The sequence below is a fragment of the Bipolaris oryzae genome (assembly GCF_000523455.1).
Source record: "Bipolaris oryzae ATCC 44560 unplaced genomic scaffold scaffold_84, whole genome shotgun sequence".
In the NCBI taxonomy this organism is placed as follows: domain Eukaryota; kingdom Fungi; phylum Ascomycota; class Dothideomycetes; order Pleosporales; family Pleosporaceae; genus Bipolaris; species Bipolaris oryzae.
Window position 1 is genome coordinate 1 of NW_006911360.1, and position 17,876 is coordinate 17,876.

Consider the following 17,876-nt stretch of genomic DNA (forward strand, 5'->3'; position numbering starts at 1 on the left):
GGGTAGTAGGGCGGCACGGGCACCGACACGCCCGTGTGGCCGCCGGGGCCGTAGCCCGCCGGGGCCATGGGCTGGGGCTGCATGTGTTGGTGCTGGTGCTGGTGCTGGTGTTGGTGCTGGTGTTGGTGCTGGTGGCGGTAGGCCTGCGAGTGTGCATCGTAGCCTGGAATCGTCGTGGCGACATAGTGGCTGCGCTCGGGCGGTGGCGGGTACGACGTCGTTGTGCTGCTGCTGATGGACACGGTGGGCGCGGCGCTGCTATGGCGCACCAGGTTGACGGCCGACTGGCCCGACTCGTTCCACAGGTCCACCATGAGGACAAAGTAGGTGCTGTCGATCTCGTTGAAGTCGAGCTCGCGATCCATCTCGTCCAGCACTACGAGCCGGATGCATGGTGGAGGCGTGATGGGCCGCCGGTCCTTGTCGCCAAAGCCACACATGCGCGCTCGGATGGGTTGCTGCTCCACCTCAAGCTTGTACTTTCGCTCTGCTCGCCGCGGCGGATACTGTGCCTGTCCAACCGTCTCGGCGCGTCCAGTCGTCATGCGGTTGCTAAGGTGGCCTGGATAGTGAGCCATGCTGGCGGCCATGGTAGCTGGTGTCGCGCGCTGAAAGCAAGCGGGGACGGTTCAAACGACGACAACAACAATGACGACGACTGCACTGCACTGCACTACACTACACTGGCGATGCCGAGGATGGTCAGGTCCGGGTTTTGGGCTCAATGGCTGGCGGGCTGGCAGGCGGGCTGGTTGGCAGGCTGGTTGGCAGATTCGAGAGAGCAAAAGGGCGACACCGCTCTGGGGGTTTTGTTTTATAGCAAGCGGCTCCAACCAAGCGTTGACTTGTCCGTAGTACATGACTCATGTCCATGCTCGTCACCACATGAACCATGGTCCAGGTGCGGCGTACCCACCAACTACAAGGCCTCCCTAATCGTGCCCAAATCCAATTGCAATACCATTGCTGCCACTAGCTCATGGTCTTTGCGGGACACAGGTGGCCATCGTCTTGCCCGTGCCGGCCTGCAATCCCAATTCCCTCGATGCCCTCGCTTACATGCAGTAGTAGTAGTAGTAGTAGTAATAGCAGGCAGTACGTCTATAATCATGGCCTGCCCGCCTATCGCATCAACCACACCATACTTGGCCTATACCCACACCCTCGTGCCTGTGCCTGTGCTTGTGCCTGTGCCTGTGCCTGCATCATCTATGCCCATCACACACTTATGCATTTGCTCGCACTAGCCAAAGATCCTTGCTGCATGTCGACATGCTTTCCTCAACGCTCTTCCAAATCACGTCCAAGTGCCAGCATGTACAAGGAACTTGATATTCACGCAGACACCATGTACGCGACAAGTATTTCTCCGCAACGCATGACTCGCCTTCATCTACAAATGTCGTCAACACATGAAGCACGCTAAAAAATAGCTCGATACCTAATCATCCACCTCAGACTACTGCTATCGCTCCTGTTTGCCATCATCACGCCTACGTGTACTGCCTTTTCAAACAAACTCCAATCGCACCAAATAAAAACAGGTTTTCCTTGCTCAAAGAGTCGCGTCTGCGAAAACAAAATCGTGCAAACCAACATCGTCCCCCATCAGGTCATTCCAGCTTGCTTGGTTCATGTGCTTGTTCCCTACAAACTCGACTCCTTGCTCACCTCACTCTGCATTGTCTTGCACGCCGAGCTACAGCCCTCACATCCATTCCTCTTCACTCTCTTCTTCACAACCTTCTCTCCACATCACCCGTCGCCTCTTTCACCGCTCTTCACAGGCGTGCACACACACACACATCATCATCATCATCCTCGGCACACTGCTACCATGCCGTCATTGTCGCTGCTTGTTCTTTTTCTTCTTGATTGCTTTTCTTGCATGTTACCATGACTACGGCACTTGTATGCGCACCATCCCTTATGCATCCCCTCGATTATCCATGTACCGAGCGTCCCCGCATGCCCAAGGCCCCCGCTTTTGGCCACTAACCCTCTAGCCCCATTGGAACAGCGTCTGTTTCTTACCCTTGTTGCCTTTCTTCTTTCCAGCTGCGCTGCCATCCTCAACTGCTGGTGTCGTCGTTCCACTGTTCGCACCTGACCCTGACCCCCAAGCATTCACCACTGGAGTGTTGCGCCCACTATTGTCTCGCCGTAACCCGTTACCAGTATATCCTGGGCTGAAAATGGTACTCGTAGGTTTCGCCGCTGCTGGAAGCGCCGGGAATGCATCTGCCAGGCTGGCCTTCTTGCTCATGGATGATGATGATGATGATGACGATGGTGCTGCGCCGCGAGAGGGCGTAGATGAAGGCGAGGGGCGGGCACTACCTGCAGCAGACGAAGATGATGCCCATGGCGTTTGTCCAGGCTTGGCACCAATGCGACTTGCAGGGGTGGGCAATGCAGGAAATGGATTGCTCGAGGATGCAGACGACCAGCTAGCTTGCTGGTTGGCTGTTGAGCGCGATGACTGCGCTGTTGAGCTCTTCAATTTCAGCACACGTGACCCTCCTCTAGCCGCCGACCCGCCGCTCAAAGCATGTTCAGTAGCAGAGCCAGGCAGCGAAGGGTAGTCCTCATTGATGGCCTTCCAATCGTTCCATGCCTTGAGTAGTCCCTCTCGCTTCGCTGCAATCTCGAAGATGTCGGCTAGCTCCTTGATGAGCTTTCCCATCTCTTTCGAATCGGCATCGAACAGCCCAAAGAAGCCCTCAATCAGCTGTGCTGCCGATGTTTTTGAATTGCGGTAAGCTGATACCGCCGCTCTGAACTCTTGTAGCTTGATTTCGTTGTGTCCGACCATGTTCGCAGCTCGTTCAGTGACCGCGTTGTGACGCAGCAACCGGGCTTGCTCTTGTGGGGTTTGCGGAATCGAACTGGCTGGTTGCGCATCGACGCTGAGTTGGCTCATACCGTTTGAAATGTTGCTGGTAGCCCCTGGAGTTGGACGCGAAGCTGTCACTACCGCAGGCCCAGAAGCGCTTGGGGGTGATCTGGCCGCAAACGCCTCACCAGGAGTGGGAGTCGAGAGCTGACCACCAAAAGCTCTTCCCGTAATCGAGTGGGCATTCTGCGCCTCCATCTGTCGCTGGTAGGCGAGTTCGGCTCTGCTCAGCGGCTGCGCAGAAGAGGCAGGAACCGGCTCTGCATTCGGATCTCGTCCCCTGCCACGTCCTCTGCCTCCTTCCCGCCTTCGCTCATCTCGTCTGCTATTACCTGCACTTTGCTCATGTGGGGCTCGAAAATGGAACCCAGACATGTCCACCCTCCGCGCATCTCGCAACGCGTCCTTAGATAAGCCGTTGGGATGCACCTCGAGCTGGTGTGCCTTGAGATCCATCTCCGAATCGAACACGACAAACTTCTTGTCCAAGCACTCGCGTTCTGGACATAAAAAGTGATCTTTCCGAAAATGCATCTCGAGAGAATCGTAATTGACATAGTATTGCTGTTTCCTGCTTCCTCCTTCGCGTCGATCGCAAATGTGGCAGCGCTCATGCTTGTCTCTGCAATGTGCATACAGCTCATCGTCTCCATAGAAGCGCTGTCTGCAGAAGCCGCACTCCGGATGGCCTTTGAAGCCACTCTGGTCGATTGCGCCGGGATTGTCGTCGCCGAACTTTTGGTGCTTTTTCAAATCTTGCGGGGTGAAGAGCTCGTGCTCATGCGTGAACACCTTTTTGTTTCGTGTACACAGATCACTACGTCATGTTAGTCCAAGCATAAGTCGTGCAAAGCGAGGACTAAGCATCTAGTACATACCACATCATCTTGGCGTGTGCCGTCTTGACATGACGGTGTAGGTCAGGCCATCCAAGGCAGGCCACGTCGCACTCGCTATCTGGGCAGTTGTACTGCAGCAACAATCGCGTGTCCTCAAGGACTGCCGCATTCTCAAAGTGTATGCCTAGGGTATCATCCGACTTGAAAAAGTCGGCCTTCGAAAATTCTTCATATGTCTTTTCAGCGTCGTCGCTAAGGATGACATGGTCGGATTCGGTCCTGCAATGGGCACAAGCTTTTGTCTTGTATAGCGCTCGCATGCGGATTGAGCAAATGTGACATGTCCGGTGATTGCAGGGAGCAATGGCCAAATGCTGAACGGGCGATGCGCAAATGAAGCACACCTCGCCATCTGCATCTTCGTCGTCTGACTGTACGGGGGCCGGGGCAGGTGCAGGTTTGCTGAGCGCAGGACCATTTTCTGGTGTTTCTACTGCTGGTGCTTTGCCCTTGTCCTGTGCAGATGCGCCGCGACCACCAGGGCCGTCCCTGTTGCCTCGACCTCGCCCTCGCCCTTGGTTGCCGCCCCGTCCACGCCCTCTTGCCTCAAAATTCTCCTGTCTCTCTTCAGGGCCGCCATGTGCACCTCTTGCGCGTCCGCGCCCTCTGCCACCGCGCCGTTGTGCGCTTGCAGGAACTTGTGAGGTTTCTTGGGCACCTGTTGAAGCCATGGCGGGGTATCGTAGGAGCCGTGCGGCCTGCGTCTTTGGAAGATTCCCGATGTATAAGGCCGTAGTAGAGTGTTGAAGAGCAGCGACAACTCGATGAGTACAGGGCAGGCCGGCGAGGCCTCTTATTCACAGCAGGGCGTTTCGTGTTCTTGGACTGAAGGTAAGTATTACGATGACGCTCCTGCAAGCGAATGACAGCTTAACAGTGGCCCATGCGCCACCGACATGACTCAAGCAAATCTCCCGACTGTGGCGCAGTGAATGAGTCAAAATGATGGTGATTCCGCAAGTCAAACTACCCTGACCTGGCCTGCACAATGCACCCCAACCCGATACTTACATAGTACATCTTGATCCTGGTACTTGCAGAGACTGATAACTGTCTGGTGTATAGTATGTATCTGACATGGTCATGAATTCCACCACCTTCCCCTATGGCATCAAAGCTCACGCAAGCCTTGCTCCTCACTGTCATACTCATCGCCATATAGCATCTTTAACAAATTGAGAAAATCCTCTCCTCCTTCACCACCGCCTACATTAGTCTTGAACCATCCCTGCATGGCCAAGATGTGATCAGTGTATTTTTCGGCATCGAGGCGAGCCTTGTGTGCTTCACTCTCTTTCTTCTCTAGCTCGTCTGGGTCTTGCTCGCTGTATGCGACTAAGTCTGTGCGAAGTTGTTCCAGCTCCTTCGTGAGGTCGGCGTGCTTTGCGATGAGAGTTTGGCGATTGCCGCCTAGAGTCCGTCAGTAAAGGGTGTACGCCGGACGCGTTTGCACTGACCAGGCTCCATGAGCATGTCTTCGTCTTCTGCGCGGGCTGCTTCTGCACCTTCTACTCTTGCCTGTAACTCAGAAACAGCTACGCTGGCCTTGCCGTACTCTTCTTGAGCTTTCTTGAGAATGGCATTCTTGGCCTTTTTTTCGTCTGCCGGGAAGCTCCAGTACCAGTTGCCGCTGCCAATCTTCTCGACACGGATTTTGCTGTCATCCGAAAGTGCCTGCAGATAGTCTTTGACTTGCATGCCGTTGATGGAAGACACTTGAGGCAGCGTCTTCTCAAGATCCTTGATACTGTGCGCCTGTGCTGTCTTGTGAAACCATGCCAAGATGGAAGCTGCTTTCTGTGGGTTGGGTTGAATTTTAGGTGCCTTGACTATGTCAGGGCTGCAGATGCCGTAGTTGTTATTGAACTCACCATGCTGAATCCTTCCCTAGAGATAGATCTGAGGCATTCGATACTCGACGTAGTTGAGCATGGAGTGGGAAGACATGAGCATACCCACACAAGGAAGGCACGCTAAGCTCGCTTGAGCAGAGATGGTAGGCGCAATCACGTGGGAAATTAGTTATTCTTCTATATAAAGAAGACAGAGGATATTGTATGCACCTGTTTCCGATACAGCTGAAGGTAGGCAAGATGCCAATGATGTTGATTTCGGCAAGTACGCGACTGATCCCGGTACGACAGCCTCTCTGCAGTCAATAGGGGTCTGGGCTAATAGCCATGACCACGTTGGTAATTATTGTGAATCCCAATAGAGATGAACCATTTGCAGCATCCCACGCAGCGAGGACAATCGTGTGGCCGATGACGTCTGCATATCTGTGTTTTTACGTGGGTAAGTAGTGACAAGAACGCGCAAACGCCAGATGAGGTCTGTTTAGTCGTACATACACCACGACTAATGAACTGTGAATTTATCACCACTAATCATGGTTTGTCCGAGGAAGCTCCAGGAATGAATAACGGGCGACTAAGCTCATATTCAGCGCAGAGCTGCGAAGACGTCAAGTTGTATAACAACCAACATGTGATAGGAAGTGCGGCGTGATTATCACCATTAATCCAAAACCAAATGTTCGATACAATATACTGAGGAGCAGCCTAGAGTCTGGAGCGGACCATGTCTCCAATTGAAACTAGATCCTGCAGCTGACCTCGTCACTTTCTAGACAAAAGTTACAGCACATTCATGTTTTCGAGCTCAAAGAACATAGCTAGTAAGAGCGAGTATGTGACAGTGCTACGGACCAAGTGAAGAAATTTAAAATTCCTGTATTGTACAACCCAGGCCCTCTTTTAGTTCCATAATGATCATATTGGACGTATGAAAAGAGGCTGCTTGTTCTGCTGGACGGTGTTGGAGCATCAGAGGGTCGGCAATCATTGTAAAGATACCCACGCTCTAACACTCACTCTCCGCTTAATTGAGTGTCAAAAGGAAATAAAGCAAATGGCCCATTCGTTATTCATGCAAGAAAAGGTATTATGAACTAACACTGATCATAAATGCACCTCTTGGCCATAGAGCACGAGGCAATATTGAGTTCAATATCATTGATTGTATAGTCTCAAGTAAAGTATGGCTGGTTCAAAACTCACAGGTCCGGCCGGTGGGTGCGTTAATGAAAGCCCTGTAATTCTCCCATATCTACTAAGCGCCGATTTAAGCCTCTCCTAAATAGTTATCAGCAGGGCCAAAGATTAGTTTGAGGCCATTGCTGACTGAAGGCTGCTTGTATGAATACTTGTAGAAGGGTTTTGGAAACATTCGCTATTTCATGTCAAGCAAGAGCTGTCTTGCACTTACGTCGCCCATTAATGAAGCCTTGCATACAGATGGTAGCTGACCGACCCTGGTTCGGTGTACCAAAGTAATTCAAATGCACACGACCAGGATGATACTCGAAAAATGTTGCAGAGAAGCTGTATGTAGCATTGGTTCTGGAATCGCAACAGTAAGTCACTCTCCAATCGAAAATCACTGTGCAGTGACCTGCATCTCCGCAAATGCTATAGTCTATCTAGTGTTACTTGCCCTAAACAATGAAGAGATTATCCTAGAAGGCCATAAGGACTGTCTCACTCATATGATTAGGGATAGTGTAATTGAAGTAGTCTGCTACACCATAGTCTCCGAGCGTGATGAGCCCGTTGCTACTGGGGTTGACCTTTGTACTGCACGTCCCATAGATACAAATCTGGAATAGCAGGTCAGCAGTGAAGTAACTGACGCCGATTTTTTGAGGATATCTGCTCAAAGATCCAGCAATTATTCGATGTGGTGAACCATTTTAGCAGGTAGTAGGGTATTGGGCACAGTTGTTGTAGGCCATCTCGGTGGCTTGTGCCCGCACTGTGACAGTTGGTGTGACTGTGCTGATTATGCTAGAGCAAGCGCTAGAAATCTCTTGGGAGCCACGTTCAGCAGAGGTTTGGGGTGTTGCTACTGTACACTTGACAAGACCAGTAGTAGATGCCGGGGTAGTAGAGCTGGGTATGCTGGTGGGTGTAACGGCAGCGGAAGAATCTGTAGGGGATACCGGAGTGGTGGGGTCGGATTCTGATCCTATAAGCTGAGAAATCCCTGCAGAAGAAGCTAAGGCATCCAATTGCTCAGCTGGGATGATTATCATGGCAGGCGTGCTTCCAGTAACCGTAGCATTATCTACCTTCTGACGGTAGACAGCGGCAGCAGCCTCAAGAATAGCACCTGATTTCTCACCATGCTTGACAGGGGCAGTTAGAACGCTACATGCCTCAATGGTGGTAGGCATTGACAGCCTTAATTGAGAAACCTTGTTTGGACTGCGTTCAAAGTAGGTGTTGAAGCCTTGGCAGCCAATTGTGCGAGAGCATCTATCGGCACACCCCTAGACATTGTAGCTAGACATATTTGTGTATCTATTTAAAGCCAGACAGGGGCGCTATGGAAGACGGGTAAAAAATGACCCCTTGTATCCGTTGGCTTGAGCACAGGATTTCAGGTTTTGGTACGTCCGAGTACATCCATCAGGTCTACAAGCGTGCAAGGCTTGACTGGCCAGATTCTCGTCCGCAACGAAGTTCTCTGCCAGGTTGAGTACTACGTTATAAGCATTTGCATTGTCGTCCAGATGATCCAGATCCTGGCATGGCTTCCAACGCGTTTGAATGTCGAAGTAGTGTATTTTGAGAGCGTCCTCTCCTGAGTCCAGAATCAGAGACTGCAAGACCTCAGCGACATCTGAAGCAATTGCAGCGTCCTGATCGTACGAGACCACCTGTGCCCTCTGATCAGCAATAATAGTGTAGGTTGGGTCGGGAACGGACTCAACATAATCGAGATCAATCAGCCGAGAGGAGACAAGAACGATCAGCCCATAGAGGGTAGTCGTGGTAAGACCGAGCATTTTGAGTTGATCAAGACTATTGCAACTGGGTCAGACAAAAGAAGCTACTGCTGTAATGATTGAGCAGGAGATTATCGAACCTCTTGTTATAGCATCTTTTTGTGCCACTCAGATCGAGCTAGAGACCTTTGGGCTTCGTATTCCGCTGAATACAATGCCTGTTTAAATTCTCATCTAATAATTTATTTAACAGCCATGGTATCAGGCACGTTGCTTCGAGAGTGTGACTACCAAAGATTGATGGCGGCTCAGTGCTGTGGAGCTGGCGTTTTGCTTAGCTGTGATTTCTACCAAACCGTTCTTTGTGTAGCTGAGAAAGCTCATGAAAGTTACGAAGCACCCTAGAATGAAGCTCCGTCGTGGTAGAGTCAGCCAGTCGCATCTTGGTGGCGAGACGGTGTCCAAGCTACGCAGTTGGTTTCCAAGGAGTAGATCGGGGCAATTTACCCGTGGAGTATGAACTGCATCACACGATTGACAGATTTACTTCGGTAATGACTAGGAATCTGATCTTACATTCCTTCTCCTGTTCCAAGAATGCTTCTGAGCTGCTTGACCCACAGTCGATCCGCTGGATTGAACAAGTTCTAGCAGTGACACACAGTAAGCGAGTAGCCTTTGACACCACTTTTGGAATACAATTTGGCTTTGCTTGGCTGCTTGGCGAATGAGGAGTACCCCTGTGCTGGTAACTTGCTGTGTTTGTCGATGTGTCCAGGAGCATGCCCGATCAGCTAGTGGTCGTCAGGCGTGCTGCCCCGTAGATGACTATATCCAATGCTGAAAGGCTATAAGATGCTGTGTGATTGCGATAGCGGCGGTGTAGCTATGTTGGAGAAGCTAAAGGCTGCAAACAGTTGTGACACCGGAGCTGGCAATGGCTTGGCAAAACACTGACGGTGATTTCTAGAACCTCGCAATCCTTTGGTAAGGCAAAGCGAAACCTATGCGTACTCCAACAACATATTTTAGTGGAATTACAAAATGATGTTAGGTATTTGCAACACATCAGTTCAACAAAGTCGAATTTGCAAGGCCACATATAGATCCTGCGTATGAAAGTAAACTTGCGTCTTGAATGTCCGTAGTACTTTACAGGCTGTAGTCTAAGCACATTGGGAATGATGCTTGCAGCCGACGACTATGCTTGGATGACTTTGAGGGGAACTGTCGCGTCAAAGAGAGTGTCAAAGCGAAGGTCAAAGCGAAGTTGGTCAATCGCTGAAAATGGATCGGCAAAGATGGTGTGGATTTGAGAGGCGCATGGGTTTCTTCTCCATATCTACTTGCCAATGCTGATCATAGCTGACAACGGGCGATGTCCACCAGGTCAGCAGAAAAGTTCTTCGAAGAGGGGCCATCTTCCATGCCAAGGTAGGTGTGCATCTGTCAGAGGACAGATGAGAACATCCCTGGCAATTTCTCGGTGAAAGTAGATGCGAAATCTTCCGCGACAGACTGATATATTCAAGGTACATTTGATGGTGCATTATCTGGAGAGATGGCTATTCTTGCGTGGAGAAGGTGGTAAAAATTGGTGATAACCTATCATCAAAAAGGAACAAAGGCTCTCGGAGCCGATCGGCAGCACAAGGTGGTGGACGCTTGTCGCACTTGTGCTTCGCTGAACACGTACATGAAACCCACTCGACGGAATCCCAGTAGACATGAGTATTTCTTTTGTGGGATCGGGACAATGAGATGGATGGGCTCTAGTGTGGCTAGTGAGTATGACGAAGATGATGTGGCGCACGGACACACACGGCAAGGGCTTAGCGTTCGTTGATCTGGGGCGGCACGGAGCAGCAGATGCAGTGTCGCTGGTCGAGCTACCTCAAGGCCTCGGATCATCACCAACCCCTGCGCCGATCGTATTGCTTTGGGTCGACCTCTCCTAGGAAGTCGAAACCTTGCATCTGCCAGGCTTTGCAATAGAATTCGTGGATTTCGCATCGGCAGTTCACAGAGCTGCCACCAGGACGACCAAGTCCAGGAGCAGCTCGTCCATGTTGACCAGCACAAGAATCGCACGCGTATGTCTCTTCCCAAACGCAATGCGTGCTCTTGGTAGGAATGGTTCCGACCGGTGGTTCAAGGTTCCGCCAACTGCGCTACGTTTCGAGTGTCGGTGCAAAGTTTCGCTTGTTCTATGAAACAATTGCACGTTTGGAAAGAGTGCACGGAGTTGATTTTGTCACCAAAAAGCACCAATGCTGGCGCTGCGTAGTCTGAAGTGACTTTGGAATCGTCGTGCAACATGGGCCATGTGTGCTATGTTTGGTTACAAAAAGACGTGTTAAGCACTTGATGGACCAACCACCGTTTGTGGGTGGGTGCAACGCCGAAACGAGCGTCCATGGAAGCACGTCTCTTGTTGCTTGGCCTTATGCTCTTATACATGGGAAGTGTATTATCCGGTCATGGTCTGGTAATTGGATACTTTCCGTTTCCCCACCTCTCAAACTGTCACCTTTTAGACTGCTTCTATGGAATGTCATGGCTGCCGTTGGCGGACACAATGATATGTTACTGGTGCTGGCACACCGTCATCATCTAGGCACGACAGCGAATACGGCTGCCCGGATCAAACGCCATCAAAGGACCACCGTCAACAAGATGGAGAACAAACGGCAGCGGGACACTAACCTGGGTTATGGCAATACAGATTCAATTCAACGGAGGAGCGTACAATCCACACCATCGCCTCGCCTCACGGATCCGTCACTGGTGATGGAAGGGGTACAAACCCGATCATTGAATCCGCCATTGTCCTCAGCCGGGCAGGTAGATACCACATCGACCGGGGACAGTGGTACTCCACGGGCAGCTGGGTCGGTAGATGCAGTAGCTCTCCCAGGAGTCAACCAAGCCGATCCTGGTACTTTGAGTAGACCTATGCCAGGAGTCAATCAAGCCGATCCTGGCCGTACGGATGGGCTGATGCCAGGCAAGAACCAACCACCGCCATCGATAGGTGATGCGCCGGCAGCTCAACTTCTCGGGGACATGCCGGTTTCGGTATTGTGCACGACGCTTACAACATACACCACCTTGACAAAGACACGGACGGATCCAGCATTGACTACATCGGAATCTGGCATGGGTACTGGGTTTTCGTGGCCCACGCCTGCCATTACAAGCATTTCGTCCGTGGCATCTTCAGCTACCGGCTTCCCCCTACTACCGTCGTTTAGCACGTTTATCCTCTTTTCGCAATCAGAAGAGATTCGGGAGCAGGTGACGGCATCTCCAAAAAGTATTAACACACCACTAGCCATAACCGCGTCTTCGGCACTGACTGCGGTCTCGGTACCAACGCTCCAGCCTTCATCTTCGGCTGTCGCCAGCTCTGCTACGGGTGGATCGGGTAGGGGACTAACGCCGTTGTCAAGATCCTTGTTTGTTCTTTTTGGCGTTTTGGGTAAGCGGCTTTTAGCGCAAAGTTTGTTGTCACTGAATGAATGGCGGCTGACATGCACCGACAGGGGCCATTACGATGCTCATTGCATTGGCGATATTCTTCATGGCAAGAAGGAACAAGAAGCAGCAGCAACTCGCGGAGCGATACATTGAAGAAAACGCCTCGTTTGAGGAGAAAAAGAGCGGTGTGCTTGGGTACGGAAACACGACGCACATCTCGGGAGAACGAACAGACAATGGTCCAACGGTACTGACGGACAGTGAGAGAAACATTGTACGTCGCGCGGCTACCCAAGATGGACAACCAGAGGTAAGTGTGTTGTGTGTTGTGCGTTTGGATATCTTGTCGAAAAAGTAGACTAACACCATCTTCTTTTCCCTCTTTAGGTCCATATCACAGCACCTGGAGCACGCCTCCATGATGCGATTAATTCGTTTATTGCAAAATCTCGACGATTGACGTACAAAATATCTCCTTAAAAGATGGGCAACTCAGGAAGAAGGCCACGATAATATTGAGCATTCATTACGAATGGGATGATGAACAATGTATAATCCGAAATACACTGTAAATAGCGTTAATGCAATCTGTACATACGACACAGATCCATTCATGCGTGGACGGCGTGGCATATGTGGATATAAGTAGTGGTATTGACATGTGTGGTGCAGCCCTCGAAACTACCACTTCGAGTAACTCATGCCAGGGCGAGGGAAGGAAATTCCGTTGAAAGCAGCACTAGTTGCCACTAAGCCAAGTTGTACTTTGGGTAAGACCAACTTGGAATAGGTTCGACGACTAACGCGGCAATGTTTGTGCTAACAGAGGCTGAATGGTGGGTGCAGGGGCTAGGAGGGTGTCGGGATGTTTCTGGTTGCCGGGTGGTGTGGGGCGAGGACTCAGACTGGGGGCGTCGCGGCTAAGTATGGGGAGTAAGCGGCTTGGCACGTGGTGTAGTGTGCTGTGATGGGGGTGTGGGGGGGTTTGTGGACAGGATGTGATGGACAGGGACTTGCATGATTGAGGCCACAGGCACAATGTGCCCTGGCGACATGGTGCTTGAACCATGATTTTCCCTTGTCCCAAGCAAACACATACATGCAGTCGGCTCCAACGATTTGCCCAATGCTGCATAACCAGATTTTGTTGGAGTGAACATGGTGTAGTGGGTGCTTCCCTGCTTACTCCAAGAGTACGTAATTTCGGGAGCAAGATCGCCTTCATCAGCTTACCATGCTGGTGCTATATACGTGCAAATATACAATCTCCTCACCCGCATCGATATCGCCCGGCAGCAAAAAGTCGAGTTTAGCAGTCTCGATGAAACCAGCATGGGCCATGAGATGGAAGAAGACTTGCTCGCTCGAATGGCGCATCTTCATTGCGATGGCCACGACAATGGCTGGGTTGGAAATGGCTAGGCGGGAGAGGGTACTGACTAGCGCCGGGCTGTGGTGTCAAGATGGTCAGGTGGTTGATTTAGAGGGGTGAGCAAGAGGTCCTACCTGCTATCTGGATTGTATGTACAATCAGCCGCGACGACGAGATTGACGGAGGTCGAATTTGATTGCAGTTCACTAGGCAGTTGGGCATTCCAGTCGAGCTCGAGGAAGCTGAGCTTGGCGCCAGGTGCTCTGGATGCCTGGTCAATGTTGCGCTGGACAATCTCCCTGGCTTCGGGAAGATCAGTCAAGAGGACGTTGGCATTGGATATTGTCTGGGCGAGGGCGATGCCGACAATGCCACAGCCGGTGCCCAGTTCGAGGACAGTCAAGGGAGATGCTTTTGTAGAGGGCAACAGAGCCTTTGCTAATGTCGACTTTGTGTCTGCCAAGTCTGGTATATGGCAGGCCAGGGTTATGCCCGCGTCCCTACAAAGGCAACCTCAGTGGGCAATGGTTGAGAAGAGGTGTTGGAGAAGGCAGATTTACCACAGATGCCTTGCAATGCTTTCTCCGGTCTCCTCCCAGATGGCCATATCGGAGTGTGGTGCCAGGCTGAAGCGGCGCTGGACCAACTTGGGGGCGTCGTCATCCAGGGTAAAGTGCGCGCTCCAGGCGGATACAAGACCTCGCGCATCCTGGCCTGCGAGAGCAGGATACTCGTCGGGCGAGTTTCCGGGGCCAATGCCGACTCTGAGGCGCAACAGCGAAGACGGCAGTGCGTGGGGCTTGGGCAATGGGACAGCTATGGGCAAGGAGCGCATGCCACTTGCCCAGCGCACAGAGGTCCAGACGAGGACATGCTCTGCGTCGTGGGTGCACAGCAGGAGCTCGGCGGCGAGATGGACAGGGTGGGGAAGAAACGAGTCGCCCAGGTCCGAGACGAGGGTGACGAGACAGGCGACGCTGGCGGTGTTGGTGGTCTTGTCGCGGAGGATGCGGGGGGGCTTGAGGAAGCGGAGGTAGCGCATGGCTGCATGGGCACTGTGCACTGTGCACTGAGGAAAAGGTTGGGTGTGCACCAAGACCAAGGCGGCCAGCGTGTGGGGTTGGAGGGCGACGCAGAGGGACTAGCACACACTGCAGTCTGGAGTCGATGGACGGCGTCTCGCCCCGGCGCATTTGTGTCGGCGACACCCAACGTCGCGTCGAGTGCAGTGCAGTGCATATCCAGACGCAGAGCAGCCTACCTGGAGAGAAGAAGAAGAAGAAGAGGAAGAAGAGGAGGAGTCGTCATCGTCATCGCCATCGCCATCGGCCATCGACGTCGCCATGTACCGCCGCAGTGACCCGCGCTGGAACCGGACGCTGCAGCAGATCACGGAGAACCTGGAGCACGCAAACGACACGGCGCAGGAAAACATCTACGGCTTCACCCAGCGCTACATCGACCCGTGCTTTGCGTCCGTCACCCGCTGCGTCAGCGCATGCACCGCGCCCTGCCTCCCCTCTGGCCATGACCGGCGCCGTCACCGGGGGCGGTCGCGCGGGCGGGCCGAGTCGAGCTTCGACTTCTACGACGACTGGGACCACGACGACGAAACCGACGGCCTGCTGGGTTGGGGCAGCGACAGCCTCGATCGCTTCCTGAGCACGTCGGCTGGCTATGGAGCAACCTCGCAGCCCGCCCGCCAGCCCGCCATGAGCTACGGCCAGCGCAGCCGCGATGCGCGCTACAACACGCCGCGCCGCAACAGCAAGACCAAGCCCAGGACGGGGCCCCTCGCCCGCGACACCACTCACGACCCCACCCTCATCCCCAGCTCCTCGTACTTTGGCTTCCTCGGCCGCCTCCCCTTCAACATCGGCGCCCGCGGCCTGCGCTACAAGCCCTCAGCCGCCGACCTCATCGACCACCCGGGCGCAGCACGCAGAAGCCTCGACGAGGACCAGCCCTTGATCGACGACAGCGACCATGACGATGACGACGATGCCGCCCGCCTGAGGAACTCGGAGCACAAGGGCCACCGCAGGCAGCGAAGCGACACACATGCCTCGGGCCACACGACCGACTCGCTCAGCTCCAGAGGCGACATCTTCCCCAGCGAAGACGAGCTCGAAGACGCCGTACCCCTCGACGACGAGTTCACCATTGCCCTCGAACGGCGCACCACCGGCCAATGGACTCAAGACAGCGCCAGCAGCAACAAGACGCTCTCCGCAGCCAGCAACCGCCCCTCTGCCTCGCGCCTCTCGACACGCACTACCCACCGCTCCTCGCCCGCCGATACCACCGACTGCACTCCCACTCTTGCCCATCTTGACGAGCAAGAAGAGCGTCTGCGCCAGCAGCAAGAGGACGATGTCGACCGCAAGCGCCACAATGCCCACCACCTCGCTGTCAAGCGCGGCCTAGCCTCAGACCCTGCCTCGCCCATGCTCCCCGCCCCGACCGCCACAATCAGCCGTGACCAACTTGCGTTTGCTAGTACTGTAGACGCCCAATCAATACCCGACACTGGTCTGGGTTCTCCTCTTGATGAAAACAGAGGGCAACAACATGATGGACAAGACCAATTCGTACCTGCCAGACTGCCGCACTTTGGGTCGGGGTAGACTTGCATATGCTCTTTCTCTATTCCCTTCCCCTGTAATAGTATACTCTCTCCTGCCTTGTTCACAGTACTAGATGACGAAACGACACGTACGCAGACATGATAGTCACGGGCGCAAATGTCATTACCATCATTACCATTATCCTGGCCATTGCCTTTACATGCTGCTTTCGTTTCAAATTGCATTCGTGTCAATCTGCTCGCACTACAGCCCCATGTTACCAAATGCGATAGGCTTCTTGATCAGGCCCTGATAAATCTCATCTAGTACGCCCCTCTTCCTCTTCTTGTCCACCTCACGCTCCTCTCGTTCCGCCGCCTCTTCGTCGTCTGCTTCAGCATCTTGCTCGGTTCGCGGCTTCCACGCACTAATACTACCATCCCCATGCCCAGAGTACATTTCCACCTCGTGCGCCCGCCAAGCCAGACTCGTGATTCTATCCTTAGCCGGCTGTTGCCAATTACCCGCTGCTAGCCCTCCATGTGGGCCCTGTTGCGAGCGGCGTAGGCGGCGTATCAACTTGCCCTCCCACAGCTCGTACACCAGCACTTCGGAGCCGTTGGGATAGAAGACGACTTCTCCACCTGGTTGCACGCTCTCGACCGGGGCAAGTACAGGCAGCCGTGGCGACAGACCTGTGTTTTGGACCATGGGGCCAAAGTTTGCCAGTGTGTTGGACCCCGTGTCCGTATCCCAGACCCGGATGCGCGCATCATGGCCACATGTCACGAGATGCCTTCCATCTTCTGTCCATACCAGCCCATTGACAGGTCCCCGGTGTGCTTGTTTCACTGTTGCATTGCGAGGCAAGGACATGGACTGGCTGACACGACGGCCAACCGGGTCTTCGAGATCTAACATGGCCAGTTCGCCCACACTGCGACGCACATCCCAGAACCGGACAGTACCATCGGTGGCTCCGCTGACGACAATATGTTCGCGAACTGGACTCCATGCCGTGGACAGTACTGCCCCAGAGTGACCCGCCAGACTGTGCGTTGTCGCCCCAGACCGCAAGTCTACAAGACGCACGTTGGGATTCTGTGTGGCGCAAGCAACAAGCAGGTGCGATGCCACGGGAGACAGCGAGATATTGTATACGACAGAGTCCAAATCAAAGGATGCCGATGTGGCGAGCGTTTCGCTCGAGTAAAGCTTGACAGTGTGGTCATACGACGACGTGAGAAACGCCAGCGAGTCGAACGGGTAGAAGTGTATCTGTGTAATGCCGAGCTTGTGCTCTTCGCTCGTCTTGCTTGCGGCAGTCAGAGGTGTGTATGTCTCGCCTGCCTCGGTCGCGCCTGGCTGCGCCTCAAGATCCCACAGTGCGATCGAACTGTCGGCACCTGCAGACAGCAGATACCTCCCCTCGAACTTGTCAACTGTTAGCACACTTATGCCAGATGCGTGGGCTGGTATGCGCTCGTGTGGCGCATCGGGAGTCGGCAGATGCTGGCTGAAGCTTATGCTGGGCGACGGCTGCAGCGCGTAGACGAGGCGGGAGGTGCAGGCGCGCTTGAGGACATGGTTGGGAATGAAGCCGTACGCGCGGTCGAGCACGTGTTGGTTGTGCATATGCGATTCATGCTTTTGTGTGCGCGGCGAAGTGTAAGTGATGAGTCAATGGGTGCAAACTACAGCAAGGTGGATGAGGGTAGTGTAGTCGCCGAGGGACGGGTTGAGACTGACAGAAAGTATGTGCCTATGACGTTGCTGCCTGCTCCTGCGCAGACTGCGGTGGCCAAGCTGCTGCAGGGATCCCGTGTTGGCTTCGCGAACGACTGCTCGTGCAATCAGCACTTTATAGCTGACC

The 17,876-nt window shown here is 53.4% G+C and overlaps 8 protein-coding genes across 8 annotated transcripts; 2 read left to right on the plus strand and 6 right to left on the minus strand.

The window, feature by feature from the left end:
- Positions 1-27: 27 nt before the first annotated feature.
- On the minus strand, positions 28-590 carry COCMIDRAFT_27133 (uncharacterized protein; the record flags this gene model as incomplete). Its single annotated transcript, XM_007690734.1, has 1 exon — positions 28-590. A coding segment is annotated over one exon (563 nt), but the record flags the coding sequence as incomplete, so codon positions are not given.
- A 1,412-nt stretch (positions 591-2,002) lies between these two features.
- On the minus strand, positions 2,003-4,466 carry COCMIDRAFT_97993 (uncharacterized protein; the record flags this gene model as incomplete). The annotated part of the gene is made up of 2 exons (XM_007690753.1): positions 2,003-3,713; positions 3,775-4,466. 2 exons carry the CDS (start codon positions 4,464-4,466, stop codon positions 2,003-2,005), a joined length of 2,403 nt encoding a protein of 800 aa, XP_007688943.1.
- Positions 4,467-4,906: 440 nt separating this feature from the next.
- On the minus strand, positions 4,907-5,669 carry COCMIDRAFT_37610 (uncharacterized protein; the record flags this gene model as incomplete). Its single annotated transcript, XM_007690742.1, has 3 exons — positions 4,907-5,205; positions 5,253-5,619; positions 5,667-5,669. 3 exons carry the CDS (start codon positions 5,667-5,669, stop codon positions 4,907-4,909), a joined length of 669 nt encoding a protein of 222 aa, XP_007688932.1.
- Positions 5,670-7,546: 1,877 nt separating this feature from the next.
- COCMIDRAFT_6128 (uncharacterized protein) lies at positions 7,547-8,644 on the minus strand (the record flags this gene model as incomplete). Its single annotated transcript, XM_007690720.1, has 2 exons — positions 7,547-8,085; positions 8,275-8,644. 2 exons carry the CDS (start codon positions 8,642-8,644, stop codon positions 7,547-7,549), a joined length of 909 nt encoding a protein of 302 aa, XP_007688910.1.
- Positions 8,645-11,140: 2,496 nt separating this feature from the next.
- Positions 11,141-12,544, plus strand: COCMIDRAFT_97924 (uncharacterized protein; the record flags this gene model as incomplete). Its single annotated transcript, XM_007690754.1, has 3 exons — positions 11,141-12,065; positions 12,130-12,374; positions 12,452-12,544. The coding sequence occupies 3 exons, from the start codon at positions 11,141-11,143 to the stop codon at positions 12,542-12,544; spliced, it is 1,263 nt and encodes a 420-aa protein (XP_007688944.1).
- Positions 12,545-13,288: 744 nt separating this feature from the next.
- Positions 13,289-14,478, minus strand: COCMIDRAFT_6130 (uncharacterized protein; the record flags this gene model as incomplete). The annotated part of the gene is made up of 3 exons (XM_007690721.1): positions 13,289-13,514; positions 13,571-13,936; positions 13,997-14,478. The coding sequence occupies 3 exons, from the start codon at positions 14,476-14,478 to the stop codon at positions 13,289-13,291; spliced, it is 1,074 nt and encodes a 357-aa protein (XP_007688911.1).
- A 301-nt stretch (positions 14,479-14,779) lies between these two features.
- On the plus strand, positions 14,780-16,063 carry COCMIDRAFT_6131 (uncharacterized protein; the record flags this gene model as incomplete). The annotated part of the gene is made up of 1 exon (XM_007690722.1): positions 14,780-16,063. The coding sequence occupies one exon, from the start codon at positions 14,780-14,782 to the stop codon at positions 16,061-16,063; it is 1,284 nt and encodes a 427-aa protein (XP_007688912.1).
- A 204-nt stretch (positions 16,064-16,267) lies between these two features.
- COCMIDRAFT_97933 (uncharacterized protein) lies at positions 16,268-17,638 on the minus strand (the record flags this gene model as incomplete). The annotated part of the gene is made up of 1 exon (XM_007690755.1): positions 16,268-17,638. One exon carries the CDS (start codon positions 17,636-17,638, stop codon positions 16,268-16,270), a length of 1,371 nt encoding a protein of 456 aa, XP_007688945.1.
- Between the last annotated feature and the right edge of the window lie 238 nt (positions 17,639-17,876).